The sequence below is a fragment of the Squalius cephalus genome, assembly GCF_949319135.1.
Source record: "Squalius cephalus genome assembly, chromosome: 20".
Classification (NCBI taxonomy): domain Eukaryota; kingdom Metazoa; phylum Chordata; class Actinopteri; order Cypriniformes; family Leuciscidae; genus Squalius; species Squalius cephalus.
The window spans coordinates 6,617,919-6,637,765 of record NC_137141.1 but is presented as its reverse complement, the minus strand read 5'-3'; the positions used below and the strand labels follow the sequence as shown (position 1 = coordinate 6,637,765).

At 36.8% G+C, this 19,847-nt stretch overlaps 1 protein-coding gene across 2 annotated transcripts; it reads left to right on the top strand.

Annotated features, from left to right (window-relative positions):
* The first annotated feature begins 1,014 nt into the window (after positions 1-1,014).
* Positions 1,015-3,544, top strand: nkx2.4a (NK2 homeobox 4a). 2 transcript variants are annotated; one of them, XM_079853749.1, is made up of 2 exons: positions 1,015-1,873; positions 2,355-3,544. In XM_079853749.1, the coding sequence occupies exons 1-2, from the start codon at positions 1,501-1,503 to the stop codon at positions 3,017-3,019; spliced, it is 1,038 nt and encodes a 345-aa protein (XP_079709875.1). In that variant the 5' UTR covers positions 1,015-1,500; the 3' UTR covers positions 3,020-3,544. The 2 variants fall into 2 exon arrangements, with proteins under 2 accessions (XP_079709875.1, XP_079709876.1); XM_079853750.1 differs by having other exon boundaries at positions 1,016-1,873; positions 2,382-3,544.
* The last annotated feature ends 16,303 nt before the right edge of the window (positions 3,545-19,847 follow it).

Sequence of the window (19,847 nt, the reverse complement as noted above, 5' to 3'; positions counted from 1 at the left end):
TCAGGCGCACAAAACCTTAGACGAGTTTCTCGCTCTGTGAGTCACAAGCCAAACTTTATGTGATGCTTCGACCTGGTTGGTCTCAGAATTTACCCAAAATTAAACATACCGACAAGTAAACACTTACATATGATTTGCTGAACGTTTAGTAGTCAGAAGAGAATGCTTAGTGTCTGTTTTGCGTGGAAAGTTTACAATGTAAATGTGCAATGTTACTAAACCCCGAAAGTAGCTATTAACGAAATGGCTCCTTACTTGTACAGTATGTAACAAATGTGTGAGACCAGCATCCACCCACGTGGTCAGATTATTAGACAGAGGTGTGTTCAATATGACTGATGGATACAGGCTAAACTTGTAACATTAAAACATCATAAGCGTACAAGCTTTGGTTATCTTTCGCACTTAAATGGAGAGCCTTACTTTTACATTTAAATTAATTTATAATAGAAATGCCAAAATTAGGTCAGGCAGAACATGTGAACTTTAATTGCAATATTATAGACCTGCTCAGGGTCATTTGACCCAGTTATTGTTATTGACCGAGAAGGAATTATATCGATTTGAATTAAGGAGGTAAAATTAACCTATGGTATTTATACTGTGATTATACTTAATACAGGAAAAATAATACCGGACACATAAAAAAATACCGGACACAATTTGTTGTATAAATCGAACAACTTAAAGATTATATATATATATTACAATTAGACATCCTTCATAAGCTTACATATTTATGATTAAGACACGTTTCCTTTTATGTAAAGTTATAGTTTTATATATGTAATACAAACTGGCGTTTGTTTAAAAACTATGTTGTACTTTTTCTAATGTGGATTATATGAGGACATATTTTTACTATGATCTAATTTGGGAGAGACCCTCACCGCTGGCACAAAATGATGCTTAAGACGTATAAATTAGGTCATAGACTGGAGGGGGTCTTCATTGTGCCACTCTGACAGAGCGCACTGCGCTTATGACTCTCGGAGGGCTCTCAAAGTTGGAAAAAGTATGGAATTCCCTATTGACGCAGATTAACAGTGCCTAAAAAAAGAAGAAAAAGAAGAAAAACAAAAGACTTCAGACAAACATCGGCTCAATTCAATACGAATACGCTTTTTAGGGACGATGTTAGACTCGTGTGTTGTACGACAAAAATGGAGAAATATGACCATTGAAAATGTTCAGTCGGCACGATGATAAATGTAATGTGAAACTAACAACATTTTTTTCTCAATTATCTTGCTGAGATGTCAATGACTATTGTTTGCTGGTCTAGGGAGTCGCTCCGCCCCTCATGTTTGTCGTAAATCTGGCGCCTGGCTACAATAAACCTGAGATAAGAGTGGCCAGGGCTCGCCTCCTTCTCCAAGGCGATCAATCGGATCTCAGGCATACTACAAGCACTCTCTTACGTCGACGTCCACGAGAACAGAGCTGATACAACAACACGGCTGAGCTCCACCACCAAAAAATCTATCTGCTTTCTGAACCATGTCGCTGAGCCCAAAGCACACGACACCTTTTTCAGTGACAGATATTTTGAGCCCAATTGAGGAGACTTACAAGAAGTTTAGTGGCATGGAGAGCACTGGAAACCTCACATCTCCATTGGGAGCGTACCGGCAACCTCAGGTGTCCCAGACTGGCATGCAGCAACACTCTATGGGCCACAACGCCACCACTATGGCGACCACCTACCATATGCCACACTCCGTTTCCCAGTTCTCGCATAGTGCAATGGGGGGCTACTGCAATGGCAGCATTGCCAACATGGGGGACCTACCCTCTTACCAAGAGACTATGAGAAACAGCGCAGCAGCAACAGGGTGGTACGGCGCCAATCCTGACCCTAGATACTCAACAAGTAAGTTATGATGCATTATTTTGAGATTGGTTTTGTGTACTTGTTTACTGAGTTACCGGCGAGTTTGCCTTATTTTTTCGCATCAGTAAAATTGCCTGCAAAGTGCGTATTATATTGTCGCCTCTCGCTGCTATTGATACTGCTGATTTGTAGATTCCTGCCGATGTTAATTATAATTTGCACATTTCTATTCACTCATTTGTGCACACTGTAAAAAAAATAAATATATATATATATATATAATCAATAAGTTATGACAACATGTGTTTTTACATACTCATCCAAATAAGTTATACAGGATTCAACTAATTTTAAAGTCAGTGAAATTTAATTTAATTTAATAAATATCCAAGTTCATTGTACTTAAAAATGTAAGGCAGCAACTTTTTAATGCTGCATTTTTTAAGACACACATTATTAATAATTTAGCCCAACACTGCTACTAATTGAATGGACGTACATCTGTATGCATATTTTGAAGTTTCTAGATTCATGGGACCTTCCACAGGTATGAACATGGCAGGAATGGGCACGCTAGGCATGGCCGACACCACCAAATCCATCCCACCTCTGCACGCAGCTCCAAGGAGGAAACGACGGGTGCTCTTCTCTCAAGCACAAGTCTACGAGCTGGAAAGGAGATTTAAGCAACAGAAATACCTTTCAGCGCCCGAGAGGGAACACCTGGCTAGTATGATACATCTAACCCCGACGCAGGTCAAGATCTGGTTTCAGAATCATCGCTACAAGATGAAACGACAGGCCAAGGACAAAGCAGCACAGCAGCTTCAACAGGAGGGCAACCTGTGTCAACAGCAGCAGTCGCCGAGGAGAGTGGCTGTCCCTGTCCTAGTGAAGGATGGCAAGCCTTGCCAGAACGGGTCCAACACACCGACGCCAAACCAACAGCAAATGCAGCAGCAGCAAAACGGTTCCGGGGTCGTGCTTCCTACCTCGAGTAATTCTATGAACCAACACCAAACCCAGCAGGTCAACGCAATGGTTCAGGCCCAAGACCTGGAGGAAATGTCTCCCAGTCCCCCGTCACTTCACTCGCAGATGAACAACATGGGACAGATAGACACTTCTGTAGATTACACGAATAACATGGTCACGTCAAACCTGCTTTATGGCAGAACGTGGTAAGACCGACCACCTTTTATTTTCGTCTTTTTCCACAAACTTTAGCGTCCTCTGAATTCAGAACTGAGGCGCGTGAGGCCGAAAGCAGACCGAGCATCCGCGTGAAGATTTGAAGCGGGTGATCGGATCAAAGGAGCACGGTTTGGGGGAAAATTTACCACATTTTTTTTTTTTTTTTTTTTTTTTCTAAAAACAGACTTGTGGTCACAATTTTCTACAATGACCCTTCTACTCAGTATGGACAAAATTACAATTTCTAGTCTCACGCTGTATGTTTTTGGACTTCTGTTGTTCTAGTAGAAGGTTGTCTGTTGCTAAACTAAATTGCTGCTCCACATCAATGGCAATGCCAGGACACGGGAAGCAATGTTTCATATTTCAGGTATGAACTTCTAGCAAGAACTGGAAAAGTTCCCAGATCTTAATAAATGCCTGAACGTGCAACTGAAGCCACTATTGTAAAAAACTAATGTATTCATTTAGAGAAATGAAAAGTAGGGACTGTATATTTGGCTAACACTTAAGTTTCTTTTTACCTGTAATATAAATGTTTGAGTCTTTTCGTTGGTCATTTATTCTATTCGTTTTTTTTTTCTTTTTCTTTTTTCTTTTTGGTAAATTAAAACAAAGACACAAAGACGATGGCTGCTGTATATGTTTCAAACCAATTGAACGTTAACAATAAATCAATTAAACTGCACGCCATTGTTTGGGAATTAATGTGTGTAGAGTTATAATCTCTGTGAAGAGCGTTTTCATTTAATTAGTATTTGAAAATAATTTAAAATTTAGCAAAAAAAAAGTCTATGGTAGGAAACGGTTCACTGATTTTGAGGGGAAGAACCCAATGCAATATTTAAATAGGCTACAAACAAATTCAAAGTCTACCCTTTACTATTAAATTTGCGTCCATAGATTGTTATTTGCTTGAATTTATTTCAGTTGCCTCTCCAAATTTAAGTTTATCTGAAACCTACCTGACGCAAAAAGTAATAATAATGATGATTGATAATTAAGCCAATAATAGCTAACAACGAAGCAACATACACAGCAATACCCTGTGCCACCCATTTCAAAATTTAGGTTCTATAATTTTATATTACGCAGAAGAGAGAACGATATTTTTGGTCATCTGTTGATTTATTTTATTTAACATGTATGACATTTGAGTGGCTTGTCTGCATCATCACATGTATATGTTCTATTTAAAACACGAAAATAAAACTGCATATACATGAGTGTAGAATTCTATATTATCCATGTTGTTGTATACTATTTCAATGTACTTATTAAAGAAAGGGCAAGAGTTTAGTTTAGCAAAAAAAAAAAAAACAAACAAAAAAACTGTTTAGTTTAATTTTGTAATAAGCTCAAATTTTCAATAGTTTTGTTCTTTCCTATATCCGAATTCCCTTTTTTAAACATTCAATACCGCGGAGTTCAATCATATTACAGATTGACCGTAAAAGTTAATGCAAATATAAGCTGAATTTGTTAAACATGATTTACAATTATGTATTCATACAAAAAAAAAAAAAAAAAAAAAAGAGTATATATGAGCGATATAAGTGAGTAACGCAGATGTTATTTATATCTAGCCTAATTAGAATGCGAGTTTAATACTGACTCACATGCATAGTCTAATATGAATTATACCTGCAATACATGAAATTATCCAACAAGCCTCAGAAATAGTTTTGGTTGGTTTTGACAATGATCAGGGCACGTCACATAAAAGAACAAATAAAAGAAGAATAAATTAAAAAAGGAAACTGGTGATTCTTAAATATAAGTTTGTTCTTTCCCCCCCCAGAAAGTGCTATAAGTGTTCCAAAGTTATGTAAAGTGACAAAAACGGAAATTCGAAACGAAACTTTCTTTTACGTTTTTATTTTACTATTTAATATTCTTTTATATGGAGTCAGTTCGTAATGCTAATGAAACATTTCAAAAAGCATTTCAAAGGAAGACAAAGCAATGCCAGTGGAAATGAATCATACTGAAATTAAACAGATTGAATGAAATGTGAACGATGTCCTGTTCAATTGGGTTTCTGTTGTTCAAATGGTGCAAGAGAGAATAGAAAACTTTTTAACAGCTAAGACAAAGTTATAGCAATCTCCACCAATCCAAATTCAGGTCCTGTTTTTCACAAGTAAACACCTTCCACATGGATACTGGTCTGGAATGAGGGAAAAATAAAGATATTTGGTGCAAAATATTTGGTGACTCTTTATAAAATGGCTATGACCTGACATTAGCCAAAGTGTTTCAAAACCTGATTTGATTATAACATTATTTTACTTGGCATTTGGAAGATCGAGTGCATCTGCAAACTGCATCCAAATAATATGGTGTTAAGAGTCGGGATTTACATGATAGACTAGATGGTGGTCCAACCTCATCTTTGCCAGTGTCTAATGCTGAGAAGTGTGGAGTCTTCAAGCTCTCTATGCTGTAGGACTCACTATAACATCAGACAGAGCATTTGGTTTCAATATTTTGATCAATATAAAACAGAATTTCGTGTACACGTTAGAAGGTTTCAGCAAATAATTCATTGTAGTGATGATAAAGCTATATATAAAATGCAAAAAACATTTGTAAACTTGACTACTACTACTACTAATAATAGTAATAAGTACAATGTCATTATGTAGGCCTATTAACAACAGAAAAAAACAAACAAATATGCTGAACAAATGCATCAGTTCATTTAGATATGGGGTAGTTTTCATTGTAGATCACAATTGCAAAAAAAAAAAAAAAAAAAAAAAAAAAAAGTGCAAGCTCTGCTGAATATCTTTCTTTTGTTATAACATAGCTAGCAAAAGCTTTTTGAAAGTTGGAAAATATACTTTTCAATATCTATTCAGTGCCTGGAAAACACAACAGAGATTCAAAGAGATTTTAGTATTGCTTTTCTCAATCCTGCCATAGATTTGTTGGAGCTCCATTCTTCCCCACTAATTGCAGGATCTTAACAATTTCTTACCACTGAGTAATTTGAATCCAGCCCGAGGACCTTGTCTGTATTTTCCCTGGCCATTATTCTACTTAATATGTCAGAACGTCTGATCGCAGAGAAACCTTTTCAAGTTCTATTGATGTGTCTTTCAATTGACCATGGTGACCTAGCAACCTGGACAGCACTAATTGGCATAGGCAGCCTGACGTCAGTATTACAGTTTATGTGGGAACACATATGTCCTGGAACAGTTTACAAAAGTATATAAACAAATATTTTATTCAATTTATTTTTAATGTAAAGACATATGGTTCAATTACATTGTACCGTCTTCCTCCCTCTCTCTCTCTCTCTCTCTCTCTCTCTCTCTCTCTCTCTCTCTCTCTCTCTCTCTCTCTCTCTCTAATATATATATATATATATATATATATATATATATATATATATATAAACATCGACATAAAGCTACATAATCAACCTTTGTAAATGAATGGTTTTTAAACATGCATATATTCATATTTACTAAAAACATCATTTTTTTTTTTATGAAGCAGTGAAGCACAATGCCATACTTCAAAAATTGTATTTGAATGTGCATGACGCCCTACCCCCACTTGACACACACGTCTCTGTTGCATGTTTCCAAACAAAAGTAGACACTTATGTGGAGCTTTGTGAATAGTTTACTTCATTACATGGAAAAGATAATGGAATAAACCTCTATGCATTTGATTTTCTAAGTAATTTTTTTTTTTTTTCAAAAGCCCGTTTGTTGCAGTCAAGGTGGTGAAATGCATTCTTTGGATAAAGGCAGTACACTTTCCTCTCAGAGAGAGCTAAACCTCACTTCACTGTATCATTGTTAGTCAGGAGAGGAGGGAGTTTTCGGCTGTCAACCTGTTATGTACAATAATGCAGGGTTGTTAAGTCTTGGTAGGGTGAGTTGAGGCATTGTGTTTTCATGCAAGTATAAGAAACCATTAGCTTTTTAGTATCAAAGCAGACTGTGTCCTAGAAAATGCAAACTGTCCTAATATGAGCCATTTCAAACTGGAGGAAAATAGTGGGCAAATAGACATGCTCCAACACAATGAAAAATATTTCAAGGAGGTCAAGGGACTCGGAAAGCAATTCTCTCTCTAATGGGTTTCCATAGAATTAAACAAATGACAGCAAATTTTGCCATTGTCTTTGTATAGACATATAGAATTTATATGTATGGACATACAGCAAAGAAAATTGTACCATTCTCTGTCCTGAAATGTTTAAATCCATTGCTTGCAATGAATAACATTCCACCAACATTGTGCAGGCAATTCGCCCCTCTAAATTCTGTTTCATTTCACTACGTGAGAGAGGGAAAGCAAATTAGAAAGAGAGAGTGATGGAGAGAGAAAGTTGTATCCCTTATTATCAAACCATGTCACATTCCCTCCAATGCCTGTCTGTGCAGCTCTGGCCGGTCAGTAATCCCTCTTCCAAGTTCCCTATGCATCTTATTCAGGCTGCTTATAAGTTGTTAAAGAAACTGTTTTCAATCAGCACTAATAACTACTGACCTGGAGTGACACAGAGCCACAATAGCCCACCGAAGCCTGTGCAGTCCAACCAAAGAAGGTGATTAGTACTTCAAGAGGTCTAAAGCAAGAATCAATGGCTGGTCTGTCTCTCGCTGCCAGTCTCAGCACCGCTGTCATTATGGCTGTATGCCATTAGTTATGCCTCATTAATTTCAGCAAACACCACTCCAAATAAATTTGTTTACCTTTAGACATCTAATATATGTGATATTATAGACCTTATTGGAATTGGATGGTTTCAAGATCTTGGCAGAGGACCCAAACCGGGCAGCAGGAAGGTAAAGAAGACCACGGGTGTGTTTGTGTGAATGTGAAGGTTAAAAGGAAGCAAAACATAATTTGACGTCTCCTGAGTGATTTTTTTTTTTTTTTTTATATGTCTGTTAGCCCAGAATTAATGTAACAGTGGCCTTGTAAAGTTTTTGGTAACACTTTAGCTTAGGGTCCAATTCTCCATATTAGCTGCTTATTAATAGTTAGTACACTAGTTGTTAAGTTTAGGTATTGGGAAGGATTAGAATATGGCCATGCAGAATAAGGCTTTAATATGTGCTTTATAAGTGCTAATAAATAGCCAATATCCTAGTAATATGCATGCTAATCAGCAACTAGTTCAGGGGTGGCCATCGTCGGTCCTGCAGAGTCTTGCTCCAACCCTGATCAAAACTCACTTGTCTGTATCTTTCTAGTAACCCTTAAGAACTTGATTACCTTGTTCAGGAGAGTTTGATTTGGGTTGGAGCAAAACTCAGGACTGTGCAGGACTGTGACTCTCCAGGACCGACGTTGGCCTCCCCTGAACTAGTTGCTTATGAGCATGGATATTACTAGGATATTGGCTGTTTATTAGCACTTATATCTGCATGGCCATATTCTAATCCTTCCCAATACCTAAACGTAACAACTAGCTTACTATCTATTAAGAAGCGGTAATTAGAAGTTTAATTTTTGACTCCTTATTGAGGCAAACGTTGTCCCTAAAATTGAGAATTGGACCCTAAACTAAAGTGTGACCGAATTATTATTTGGTTTAAAGTGTGATGAAGTTTAAATAATGATAATATTCCTAGTAAGTTTTTAATGACTCAATGAATGCATTGTGAATTCTTGCTATACCTGAAATCCAGTCTGTTCGAGCAGTGTATCGCCCTATATCAGTTTTTAATGTATATGCTAAACCATTAATGAAATGTTTTACCATTAATCCACATCTGATCTTTCTTTAGCATGAGCTCTGAATGAGACAATTGTGAAAATTTGTATGCCTTGATGAAAATGCTTCAGATGACAATGGGATTCTCAAGAGCCGAGAGTATCTGATTTGTATTCGGCTCCTAAAATTCAAATCAGGGTTGAATGGGCCACATTGTGAAGTGCTGAAGTATTCTAGGTCCCTGCAAGACTCTTACAATGCTACACTTTCTAACTAGCACACAGCTTCTTTCCAATCCACAGTTGCCAAGGCGATGGCCAGCTGCAAGACTGGGTCTTGTTTGTTTATAAGGGCAGGGGTGGATGGTGGTTCAAATGGAGGCAGGCAATAGCATGAATTGTTTGCGTGCAACCACTTCAGAAGTGTGAAAAGGAGGATTGGTGTTGCATATGTTTACGTCCTGCTCTATTATGTGTATAACTCTGCTGGATGGATGTAACCTGTAACATGTTCATGCTTATTCGTCTAACTGAGAACATATGCTCTAATGGCGAATTGATGGCTAATTTGTATGATTTTGTATGATCTCATTGGTACGCCCCAGTGACGGTTATGTTTAGGGGTAGACCTTCTTTCATACTTTTTTCTAACAGTCCTTCATTTTTGTTGTGATCAAATTATATTAAAATGCATACCAAATCGCCACCTTGTAAAATAGTTATGTTTTCTCTTGAGATAAGGGTTGGTATATGGCCTATAAAAACAGAGATCCAACATATGATGTATCCATCCATCTATCCATCCATCCAATGAGAATAAATACCTCTTGATTGTCCTTGGGGAATTTATTTGTCATTTGATTTTGTGATTTATATAATGTGTGTTTTTTGTGTTTTCATATTTATGTACATTGTTTGTTCTTTGTGTGTATGCATGTTAAATTTCATTGCAACAAATTTTCCCCATAGGAATAATAAAAAGTCAACAACTATCCATCCATCCATCCATCCATCCATCCATCCATCCTGTTTGCTTTGCTGGGTGAACTTTCCACCTAGAAAGGCCTTTTTGCACATCTGGACTCGAACTGGGACCTTCTTGTTGTGAGGCACTAATATGATTTTTTTAGAAATACATTGTAATTGCAGTTATACAGAAAATGACATCACATCTTTTATAATGAACATGTTTTGATAATATGTTTGTAGAGCATAAAGTTTAACATGGTTGGTGTAAATGTGGTATTCATCAAAAGCCTGAAGAAAAAAAATCTTTGAAATAGTCTTGTATTTAAAATTTCATTAAAAAGCAGTTTAAAAAAAAAAAAAAAAACCTGTAAAATTATATTTTGAAAACAGAACATGTAGGAGTTGTCAAGTGAGAAGTAAAACATAAAATTAAATTAGAGAAGACTTTAACGCTTGTGTTTCAAGGTCTGAGCATTTCATAAAAATATCAGTTATCACATTTTATGACATGGCAAAGTTAGTTCAGGAAGTCAAATGAAAGAACCCCAAGAAAGCTTTATGATTCTCATAATTTCACAATCCTACACTGTCTGAAAAAAAACAGCTTGTCATTGGGGTAGTACCCTTAACCCTGTAATGCCTGAAATAATAGTCAGAAAATAGTCAACATTTTATGTGTTTATATATATAAAGTTTGCATATGAGTTTTTTATTAAGTATCAAATTTGATATATCAGGGTTTTATGGCAGATATAGTGAGAATATGGAGCTCACACTCAAGGAGGTAAAACACCTGTTTTATTCAGAGGCAAAAATACAGAATTTGGTGCAGATGCTGATATTTATATGGCCAGAAAGAAAGATGAAATTCTGATAGCTAATGTAAATCAATGAGATCATTATAACAGTATAGCAGCCTACTTAAGTAAAATGCATATAAATATCATATATTAACTGCGAGATGAACAAATAAATGTTCCTTAGAAGCCTGATGATCATAATTGATACTCGCATTTTAACACAATCAAGTAAACCTACGTTGCTTCAGTCCAGTAGGTGTTCATCTTGAAAAATGAACAATATCAAAGTTATTCTTATATTTACTTAATAAAAATCAGTAAAGATTTCACAAAGAAAAATGAAAAAAGAAGGGGTGAAGGGGGACGTTTTTACAATGATCTTAAAAGGCATTTTACGTGCTAAAAAAGTATAAACTATTAATCAGACGACAGAAGGCATGTAGTAGATTGTGTGCGACAGGTTTTCACCAAAATTTGAATCAACTTGATCTTAGAAATTTGCCTATCAAATATGATACAGTAGGCTTTATAAGGTTAAAAGGACAAATCTGCACCTTATCTATCCCTGAAAGGTGCATATTAGTAACCCTTCAGAGGTAAATAAGGTACAAAGATGTCCTTTTGAGAGTACTGACCGAGTAACAAGATGTTGTACCCCTGAAAGTAAAACATTTATACAAAAAAAAAAAGAAAAAAAAAAGATCTTTTCACCCCTTGAAAAATATAAGTCATATAACATAATAAAGAACTACAAATACATGACATTGTCAGTTTACATTTACACAAGACCAGTATCTCCTAACCCATAAGGGTGAGTCCATCACTCTGGGAACATGGCTAATTCATTTAAAGACACTGTTTATCTGTTTGCACATGGCTTGTGTCCACTAATAAGCTTAATCAAGTTTAATTAAGTCTAACAAATTAAAAGACCACTGCTTGCTTCATTAAGTGGAGATGAACCTAAGAATGTTGGCACATTTGTTATTGTGTGAAATCCCCTCATACAAACAGAGCAAGACAGGCCTAATATGCTGCGTACACAAGGCCAAAGAGCAACGCAGGACCACCCACTCTCTTTCCAATTATCATCTTGCGACAACCTGTCTACTCTTCACAATTCATCAATAGACGCACCACTCCAAAGAGGGCATTACAATTAGATGCCTGTTGTTCCCCTTAATAAATTTCTAGACTGTTGCTCGGAATCAATAGCTGGCCGTCCATGTTCCCCGGATGACAAACAGGATTACACCCCAAATCCCGCGTTCGGTCTCTTGCTCCTCCTCCTAAGTCACCCAGGACGTCAAACGCTGAGAGCTGGCTAATCAGCAGAACACAGGATTGAGCTGCGGACCGAAAGAAATTAAGATTTCTCTTCACGGCTCCTGCAGTGCACTCACAGTGGCACCCTTTCAAACTCTTTCTGTCTATTTGTTGCCATTTTTCCTAACTATTTGACAATTATATAAACAAAGAGTGAGCATCTGATCGTATGCAAATGTATCTGTGCGTCCTGCATCACTCTTCAGGGCCATTCCCTGCTGCGTTTATCTATAACCTGCATAATAATATGATGCACACGACCCATGTATATTATGCAAATAAAGCCAATTAGGCCAGGAAGTGCATGAGACAAAGGTGCGCTACAGCTGGCTAGCCTCTTGGCCACGGCAGACGGTGGAGTGTTTGCTTGCCCTGATTTAAGCAGATGGTCACGGAGGTTAGGCTTGGACGCATTCACCCTGCTTCACAGGGGGTACCGACACACTCAAAGAGAAAGTTAAAGAAGTTTTAGCTCAGCATTCACTTTTGCTGGTGGGGGTCAGTGATGATAGGGAAAACAAAGATTGGCATGCAACACAGGTTTCACAAATCCTCGGTCTAGCCGCACTTAATGGTTAATTAGCCGAGTTTGGGCAGTTCCCTAATCATTACACAGCACATTAAACCTGTCCTAATCAGGCCTAATCCTGAATGTGTGCTCCTGATCTTCCTCCTCGACTCCCACCAGAGATGGACACTTTCTCGTAGTATTGATTAAGTCATAAGTGCCTGCTCAGATGTGTACATCCTAATAATTAGATTCTATATTGAGAATGGGACGTTTTTTTCCTGATCAATAGCTGCTTTGAGCATCATCAGGATTTCGATTTTCTATGGCCGTTTTCACCAGAAGCAATTTGAGACACTACGGAAGATCATTTCAGGTCTTATTTACATAAAAAAAAATTAACATAGATGGGTTTGCATTTGCAAATAGACAGTAGGCTAATTGCGATGGTCAGTTTTAAAATGTCATCTTTTCTAACTAACCCAGGCTCACTGGAGATGCACGACTCTAGTGTTAATTTCAGTTTTGCAGAAATGTCACCAGAGGCAGTAAACCAGCAACAACTTTTGTTCTTTTTTCACTCAGATTTTGATTTACGATTCAGATGACGATTAAGACTTTTTTCTTGCTGAATACTATGTCATGACCAGTGTTGGGTAAAGTTACTTTTTAAAGTAATGCATTACAATATTGATTTACTACCTAAAAAAGTAATTGCGTTACTTAGTTACTTTTTAGGAAAAGTAATGTGTTACATTACGTTTGCGTTATTTTTTCTCACCTGGGCTGGGCTTGCTTGTTTGGTTTTTAATAACAACAAAAAAGTTCCTTTTTTTTGACAAATGTAAAGGCCCTCTCACACCAAAAGTGAAATGAATGAGCCTCAGGCTAAAGGCAATGTAAATTTACGCCTGTACAGTAGAGGGCGCTGTTCAAATAAACCTCTGTGCTGCCATTTTGGATTGAAGAAGAATGGGATTTTTAACAAATGTGATGTTTATCTATTTTTTTGCATAGTATGGTTGAATTGGATCATTGAAGGTCAGCAGCAAAGACATTGGTTAAAGGGATAGTTCACCCAAAAATGAAAATTCTGTCATAAGTTACTCACCCTCAAGTTGTTCCAAACCTGTATGAGTTTTGTTTTTCTGTTGAACACAAAATAAGATATTTTAAAGAATGTTGGTAATCAAAAATTGATTTCCATAGAATTCCATATTCCATATTTTGATGACAGAATTTTCATTTTTGGGTGAACTATCCCTTTAATAAAGTGAGATTAAATACATAAAGTATGTTTGTGTAATTTCATATTTAATTGTTGCAGGTTTGTGTAATATTCTGAGTTTGCATTTCACAGTTTTTTAGAGTTGGGGTACTTGAACTCGATTTGTAATGAACTCGGACTTGTCGCGCACTCGGGTGAATTTGTACTCGGACTTGACTCGGAAAATCTTCCGAGTACAGTCCAGTCCGGGCACTCGAGGACACAATATAGCCAGAGAGAGGCTGCGTTCCAAACCGCATACTCAATGAGTAGGTACTTAATTTCAATGAGTACTTACTTAACGAGCGCTAAAAGAGTAGGTACTTTATAGCCAAATCTCGTTGAGTATGAATGCGAACCGGACATCTGCCATGTTGACGTTATCATGTGACCTACGACGCGTTATCACACGCGCAACAACTTAAAAGATTCGAACGGACACGTTTAATTCATCTATCCGTAAATCTTGATATTGATTAAACTTGCTCATTTTGTGGTCTTTTTGAAGAAACTGCTGCCCATTTATTTTGTGAATACATTTAGGGTTGATTTAAGTTATTTTATTTAACCCTACTAATGTGAACTACCGTTTTATCCTTAACGATGTTATTTATTTTTATTACGAAATCCCAAAATTGTCATCTCTTGAATATGTTGTTAATTTTTTATATCCAAATATTTTCATCAACAAGCAAAAGTGGCTTACTGCTTTATGTTTTCCTCTTTTTCTTGTTGAATTTAACTGTCGTTTCATCTCTCAGGCCTATAAATAAAAAAAAATGCTTTTTTAAAATGTATTATAATGAATTATTTAAGAAAATATATATTAAGATATTCAACCTTGTAGGTTCTTTTTTCCTGTGTAAAAAATCTCATATTATGTATGCAAACCCATTATATATATATATATATATATATTATGGGTTTGCATACATAATGAGATTTTTTACAGATCTCATAACATCAGTAACTCGACAGCCCTACCTAGAACGGGTTTCCTCAGCGTTTGTAATGTCTGCACAAAGGGCAGCTGTGCGAAGATTTGCCTTTGGAGGAAAACTGTTGATTTTATACTCGAAAAATGTAAGTATCATTAATATTAAAAATTAATATTACCTCAGAATGAATTGCATTTCTATCCCACCCCAAAACATACAATAACAACGATAAATGCTGACCAGTACTTAATTATATGACTTTTTACTTAAAATTATATAATTCAATAAAACAAACAAATTGTAATGTATGTCATATGACATAGCTATGCATGATTGAATACACTCTAGATGTGTATATAATGAACATATCTACATTTTCTTTCAAACAATTAAATAAAACATTAATTAAATAATTATATTTTATTTACTGACAACAATGAGAAATATTAATAAATTAGTAAAAGAATGAATGAAAGTCACCATCACACAATAAACAAATGCATAAGTCAACACATGAAACAAAGCTTTATTCAAACTACAATCATGTAAGTAGGCTACTGGCGCTGAACCCCACATCCTTCTGCCGTCTCAACACAGCGGTTCCCATTCTGCGGCTTTATGAATCAGCTGACCGCCAGAGGTGAGCCGTGCCTTCGTGCCGGAGGTTGTTGCGTGATGTGTTGTGCTTCACAATCTGAGGCAAGTGGAGTGATGGAGGGACCATCTCTAGGATTCAGCTCTGTGCTCTTCATCCTCAGTGCTCACACCAGCCTGCTGACATTTCAGATCCTACAAAATGCACAAACATAACACAAAAGCAGTAATTTTAACCGCACAATGTCATTTGATTTCAGTATTATTTAGAAGACAAAAACTTTTTTTCCACAAATGCTGCCATCATCTTCCCTTGCAGGTCCTGCTCCACCACAAAAGATCTGCAGCAAATGCACAGAAATCAAGAATCAGAAAGGTGATGTAATAGCTCTGTTTGAAATTACAATAATTAAAATAAACTACAACTTAAGATTTAAATAGTTGTTATTCATTTCTGTAGAATACTCACTCAAAGCCTTCTTCAGTCACTCTCCACCGGATAAACACACATCTGTTCATCTGACCCTGTAACATCCAGACAAGATCCACATTACCTCTGTGATTTATGAGCTCAACACTACATTTACATGTTGAGGTTGTTTTAACTTTTTATCCAACATAAATGTTCCTCAATTTATCAACAGTAATGGACAAATAAAATAGATAACTTATGTTTAACGTTAGTTACTTTATAGATTTGTTCTACATAATAGCACACATTTCACTCAGATGTCTATTTCATGTTGTGATATTTCAAGATTTTCCTGTCAGATGTAAATAGACATTTAAAATAAGCGTCTTTGATGTATGGTTTGTTTATGTAAATCCACTTTAGAGACATAACTTACGTGTCTTTACTGGAGCTCCCCTGTTAGCTAACGTTATACATAATAAAATGTGTTTTTACAGCAAAAGCACAACTATAGATACTGTGTAACGTCTTTACACCTTCAACAATTCAACAGTTTACTCTACAGTAGTTCAACACATGCAATTTTAACATAAGGAACCGTGTTTACTCACATTTGAAAGCACCCGCGTCGCTGATCTCTGCGATGTTTTATAATGACGTATCCTCTCGCGTGGCCTCCTGGGATAGAAGAGTATCCATCGGATGATGGTGCGTTCAAGTCCTCCTGGGAAGTTCGTACGTACGAGGTGGGAAGTCGTGCTTATAACGGCATGTGCGTTCAAGTCACTTTCGTCGGAGCAAGATGGCGGAGTACTTTCTCTTAATTAATTACACAAAAATACAGTAAGATTCTTAAACTCTTGTTCTAGAAAATGAAGAACAAAGAAATGTGCATCAGGTGTACTTTGTATTATTATGTTTTTAATTAGTTTATGAAGCCACTGCCAGCTCATCGTTATATGTTGCATTGTTATATTATAATACTATCATATTCTGTGTTGGCGATTAGCTAACTGCTCTGTAAACAGAAAAGCCTGACAATATCACAGCTAAATACCTTTACGTATTGTGTATTCCGCCATGTTAATCACTGACACGCCCCCAACTCGTACAGATCGGGGCTTAAAGAAAATCCCGAGCTCCCCACTGGTATTTACGACATTGTGGTGGCGTTCATGTGCGTTCAACTCGTAAATACGATCTATACGAGATGACTTGAACGCACCATCAAGCACTCAAAAATCTGGCCGGAAGAAGTAAGCCATCCGGGAACTTCTCGCCTACTCTTTTATGAATACTGATGTTTCGAACGTACTGCTTCCTTCACGTACTGTTTTCGCCTACTATATAGTAGGAAAGTAGGCATATTGGAACGCACTTAAGTCCGAATCTCGCGATAATTCGTACGTCACCCAGGTAATTCTCGCCTACTCTTTTGGATTCGTACTTTTTCGCTCGCCTACTCTTTTTCCCATACTAAATAGTAGGGAAGTATGCGGTTTGGAACGCAGCAACTGTCTAATATGGACGGGCTCTGATATAGCCTAGTATTATTCAAAAACTGTTGTTTCAGCGTTGAGTATTGTAGCCAATCACAGACATAAACGCATGAACGCAGTGGCCAATCAGAGGCGATTTAGAGTCACCATGCAGATAATTCGCTCAAAATTGTATGTTCAGAATCAGCACGAGCTTTATCCTTTCGCAAATCCCCACATAAACAACAAAGTCCAGACGCGATGTAAATAAGAGATTCACTGTGCAGTGTGGACAACATCAGTGTTTATGACGAGAGTTTTAGGGAGAGTGCAGAACGCGGTAAGTGATGGCGCTATTGATCTAAACAGTTTTGTTTTTCATGCTTCTATCTAGAGGACCAGTGGTTTAGAGCCCTGCAAGCCCGTCGGGGCCCGACGGGGCCCGACAGGCTAAGCCCATTCGGGCCGGGCTCGGGCCGTTTTTTTTTTTTTTACAGATCGGGCTCGGGTCGGGCTCGGGCTTATTTTAGCTTCTCTCCTCATTGTGTATATAATTAACGTGCAGCAGAGCACACGTCACGAAGTGTGTATGAAATATTGTTATATTGATTATATTATAAATATTATACATCACCTAAGAAAGTAACACAAACGCAACACGCATACACGAACGCGCGCGCGTCACTCACGTGCATTAAACAGGTGACACTTCAGTTACTGAAAAGCAAAGAAAGGTAGGCCGTTTATTTACTTATTTTTGCGGTTTGATCCCGTAGCACTATATTCTCCCTTCATGTTTATGCTTCTGTGTAATGGACGGTTTGTCCAATATTTTTGGGCATGATGTTTCAGGCCTATAATAAAAGTTTACCTCTTAGTAGCGTGTGACGTGTGTGTGTTTGCGTGTGTAACAGAGACAGTGCGCATCAGAGAGCGCGCGATGTGTGTGTGTTTGCGTGTGTAGCAGAGACAGCGCGCATCAGAGAGCACGCGACGTGTGTTTGCGTGTGTAGCAGAGACAGCGCGCGTCAGAGAGAGAGAGCGCGCCAAAGAGCGCGCGCGTCAGAGAGAGCTTAAAAGTGATTGATGTTGGTCTCGGGTCGGGTCGGGTTCGGGCTGAAAAAATTGCAGGCGTTGTCGGGCTGGGGTCGGGTAGGGCTTGAACACCACGGGCCAGGGCCGGGCTAGGGCTGGAGTTTTTGGCCCGTGCAGGGCTCTACAGTGGTTACGTTCACACTGTTTAAGGAGTGATAACTGCATTTAAATGTGGGAGTGAATCCGCTAAATTATGGTCATTACGAGTCCTGTGAGTCATGACATTGCGATGATTGACATAGTAACATGGTAACATGAGAACGTGATAACATAGCAACATTTTCGCGTCTAGTAATGTTATGATTTTTGTTACATTTACACTTTAGTCATACGTTTAGATACACTTGTATAGCCTATATATATATATATATATATATATAGCCTATATATATACACACACACACACACACACACACACACACACACATATATATATATATATATATATATATATATATATATATATATATATATATAAAAATAGAAAACCATTATTTTAAATTGTAATAATTTCAAATAAATGCAGGCTTTATGCGCATAAGGGAGGGACTTATTTAACCCTTTCATGCATGAATTATGATAACCTCAGTCAGGATTTTTTTCCTATGTGTTTTTATTGCTCTTAGGGCATGAAAAACAAGAATTGATTTTTATTTTATTTTTTTACAAATTTTTCAAAGAGATCTTCAGATGTCCACTTGAGTGGACTGCATGTGGTTAGTTTAAACTGAAGATATACTGTATTAAATATAAGACAATAATCAAACAGATAAAGTATGTGAATTTAACAAACTAATCAATGCAATTATATCAAATCATGTGAAAACTATAAAATATATACAAAAAATATAAATGCAAAATATTGCAAAGGCTTCATACAACTTCATACAAGTTGCACTTCACGTATCTTTGATATCAGAACATGAGGACGTGATTCCATCAGAATTTTCTACAGCCTGTCAAGGTACAACTGTGGAAACCACTCAGATGTTCCCTCCAGTGCACCAGAGTATGGAGATTTACCCTTATTAGCTGATAATTCTGATTATGTTCAAGATGGACATGCACATTTCTATCATAGCCCTCCTCTGAGAAAACCTAGCGATACGTTTTTTCAATCTCATCTGAAATGATCAGTGTTGGGGGTAACGCATTACAAGTAACATGCATAAGCCATTCAGATTACTTTTTTTATGTTACAAGTAAAGTAATGTGTTACAAGTAACATGCATTACCTAATCAGATTACTTTTTGATCTAACAAATAATTAGCTACAAGTAATGTGCATTACCTAATCAGATTACTTTTTGATGTAACGAGTAAAGAAACGCATTACAAGTAACATGCATTACGTAATCAGATTACTTTTTGATGTTATGAGTAAAGAAACGCATTACAATAACGCACATTACATAATCAGATTACTTTTTGATGTTATGAGGGAGGAAAAGCATTACAAGTAACATGCATTATGTAATCAGATTACTTTTTGATGTTATGAGTAAAGAAACGCATTAAAAGTAACATGCATTACGTAATCAGATTACTTTTTGATGTTATGAGTAAAAAAACGCATTACAATAACGTGCATTATGAAATCAGATTTCTTTTTGATCTAACAAGTAAAGTAATGCATTACAAGTGTCATACATTATGTAATCACATGACTTTTTTCGGTCAATGAAAATGACATTCTAATAATACAAATACATTTATTTACAGTAGAAAAAGTCAATGCATATTA

Bases quoted from the DNA above. Each gene is read 5' to 3' on its own strand.
- nkx2.4a (XM_079853749.1), top strand. From the start codon at position 1,501: ATGTCGCTGAGCCCAAAGCACACGACACCTTTTTCAGTGACAGATATT. The intron at 1,874-2,354 runs GTAAGTTATGAT...CATATTTTGAAG, and splicing joins TGACCCTAGATACTCAACAA to TTTCTAGATTCATGGGACCT.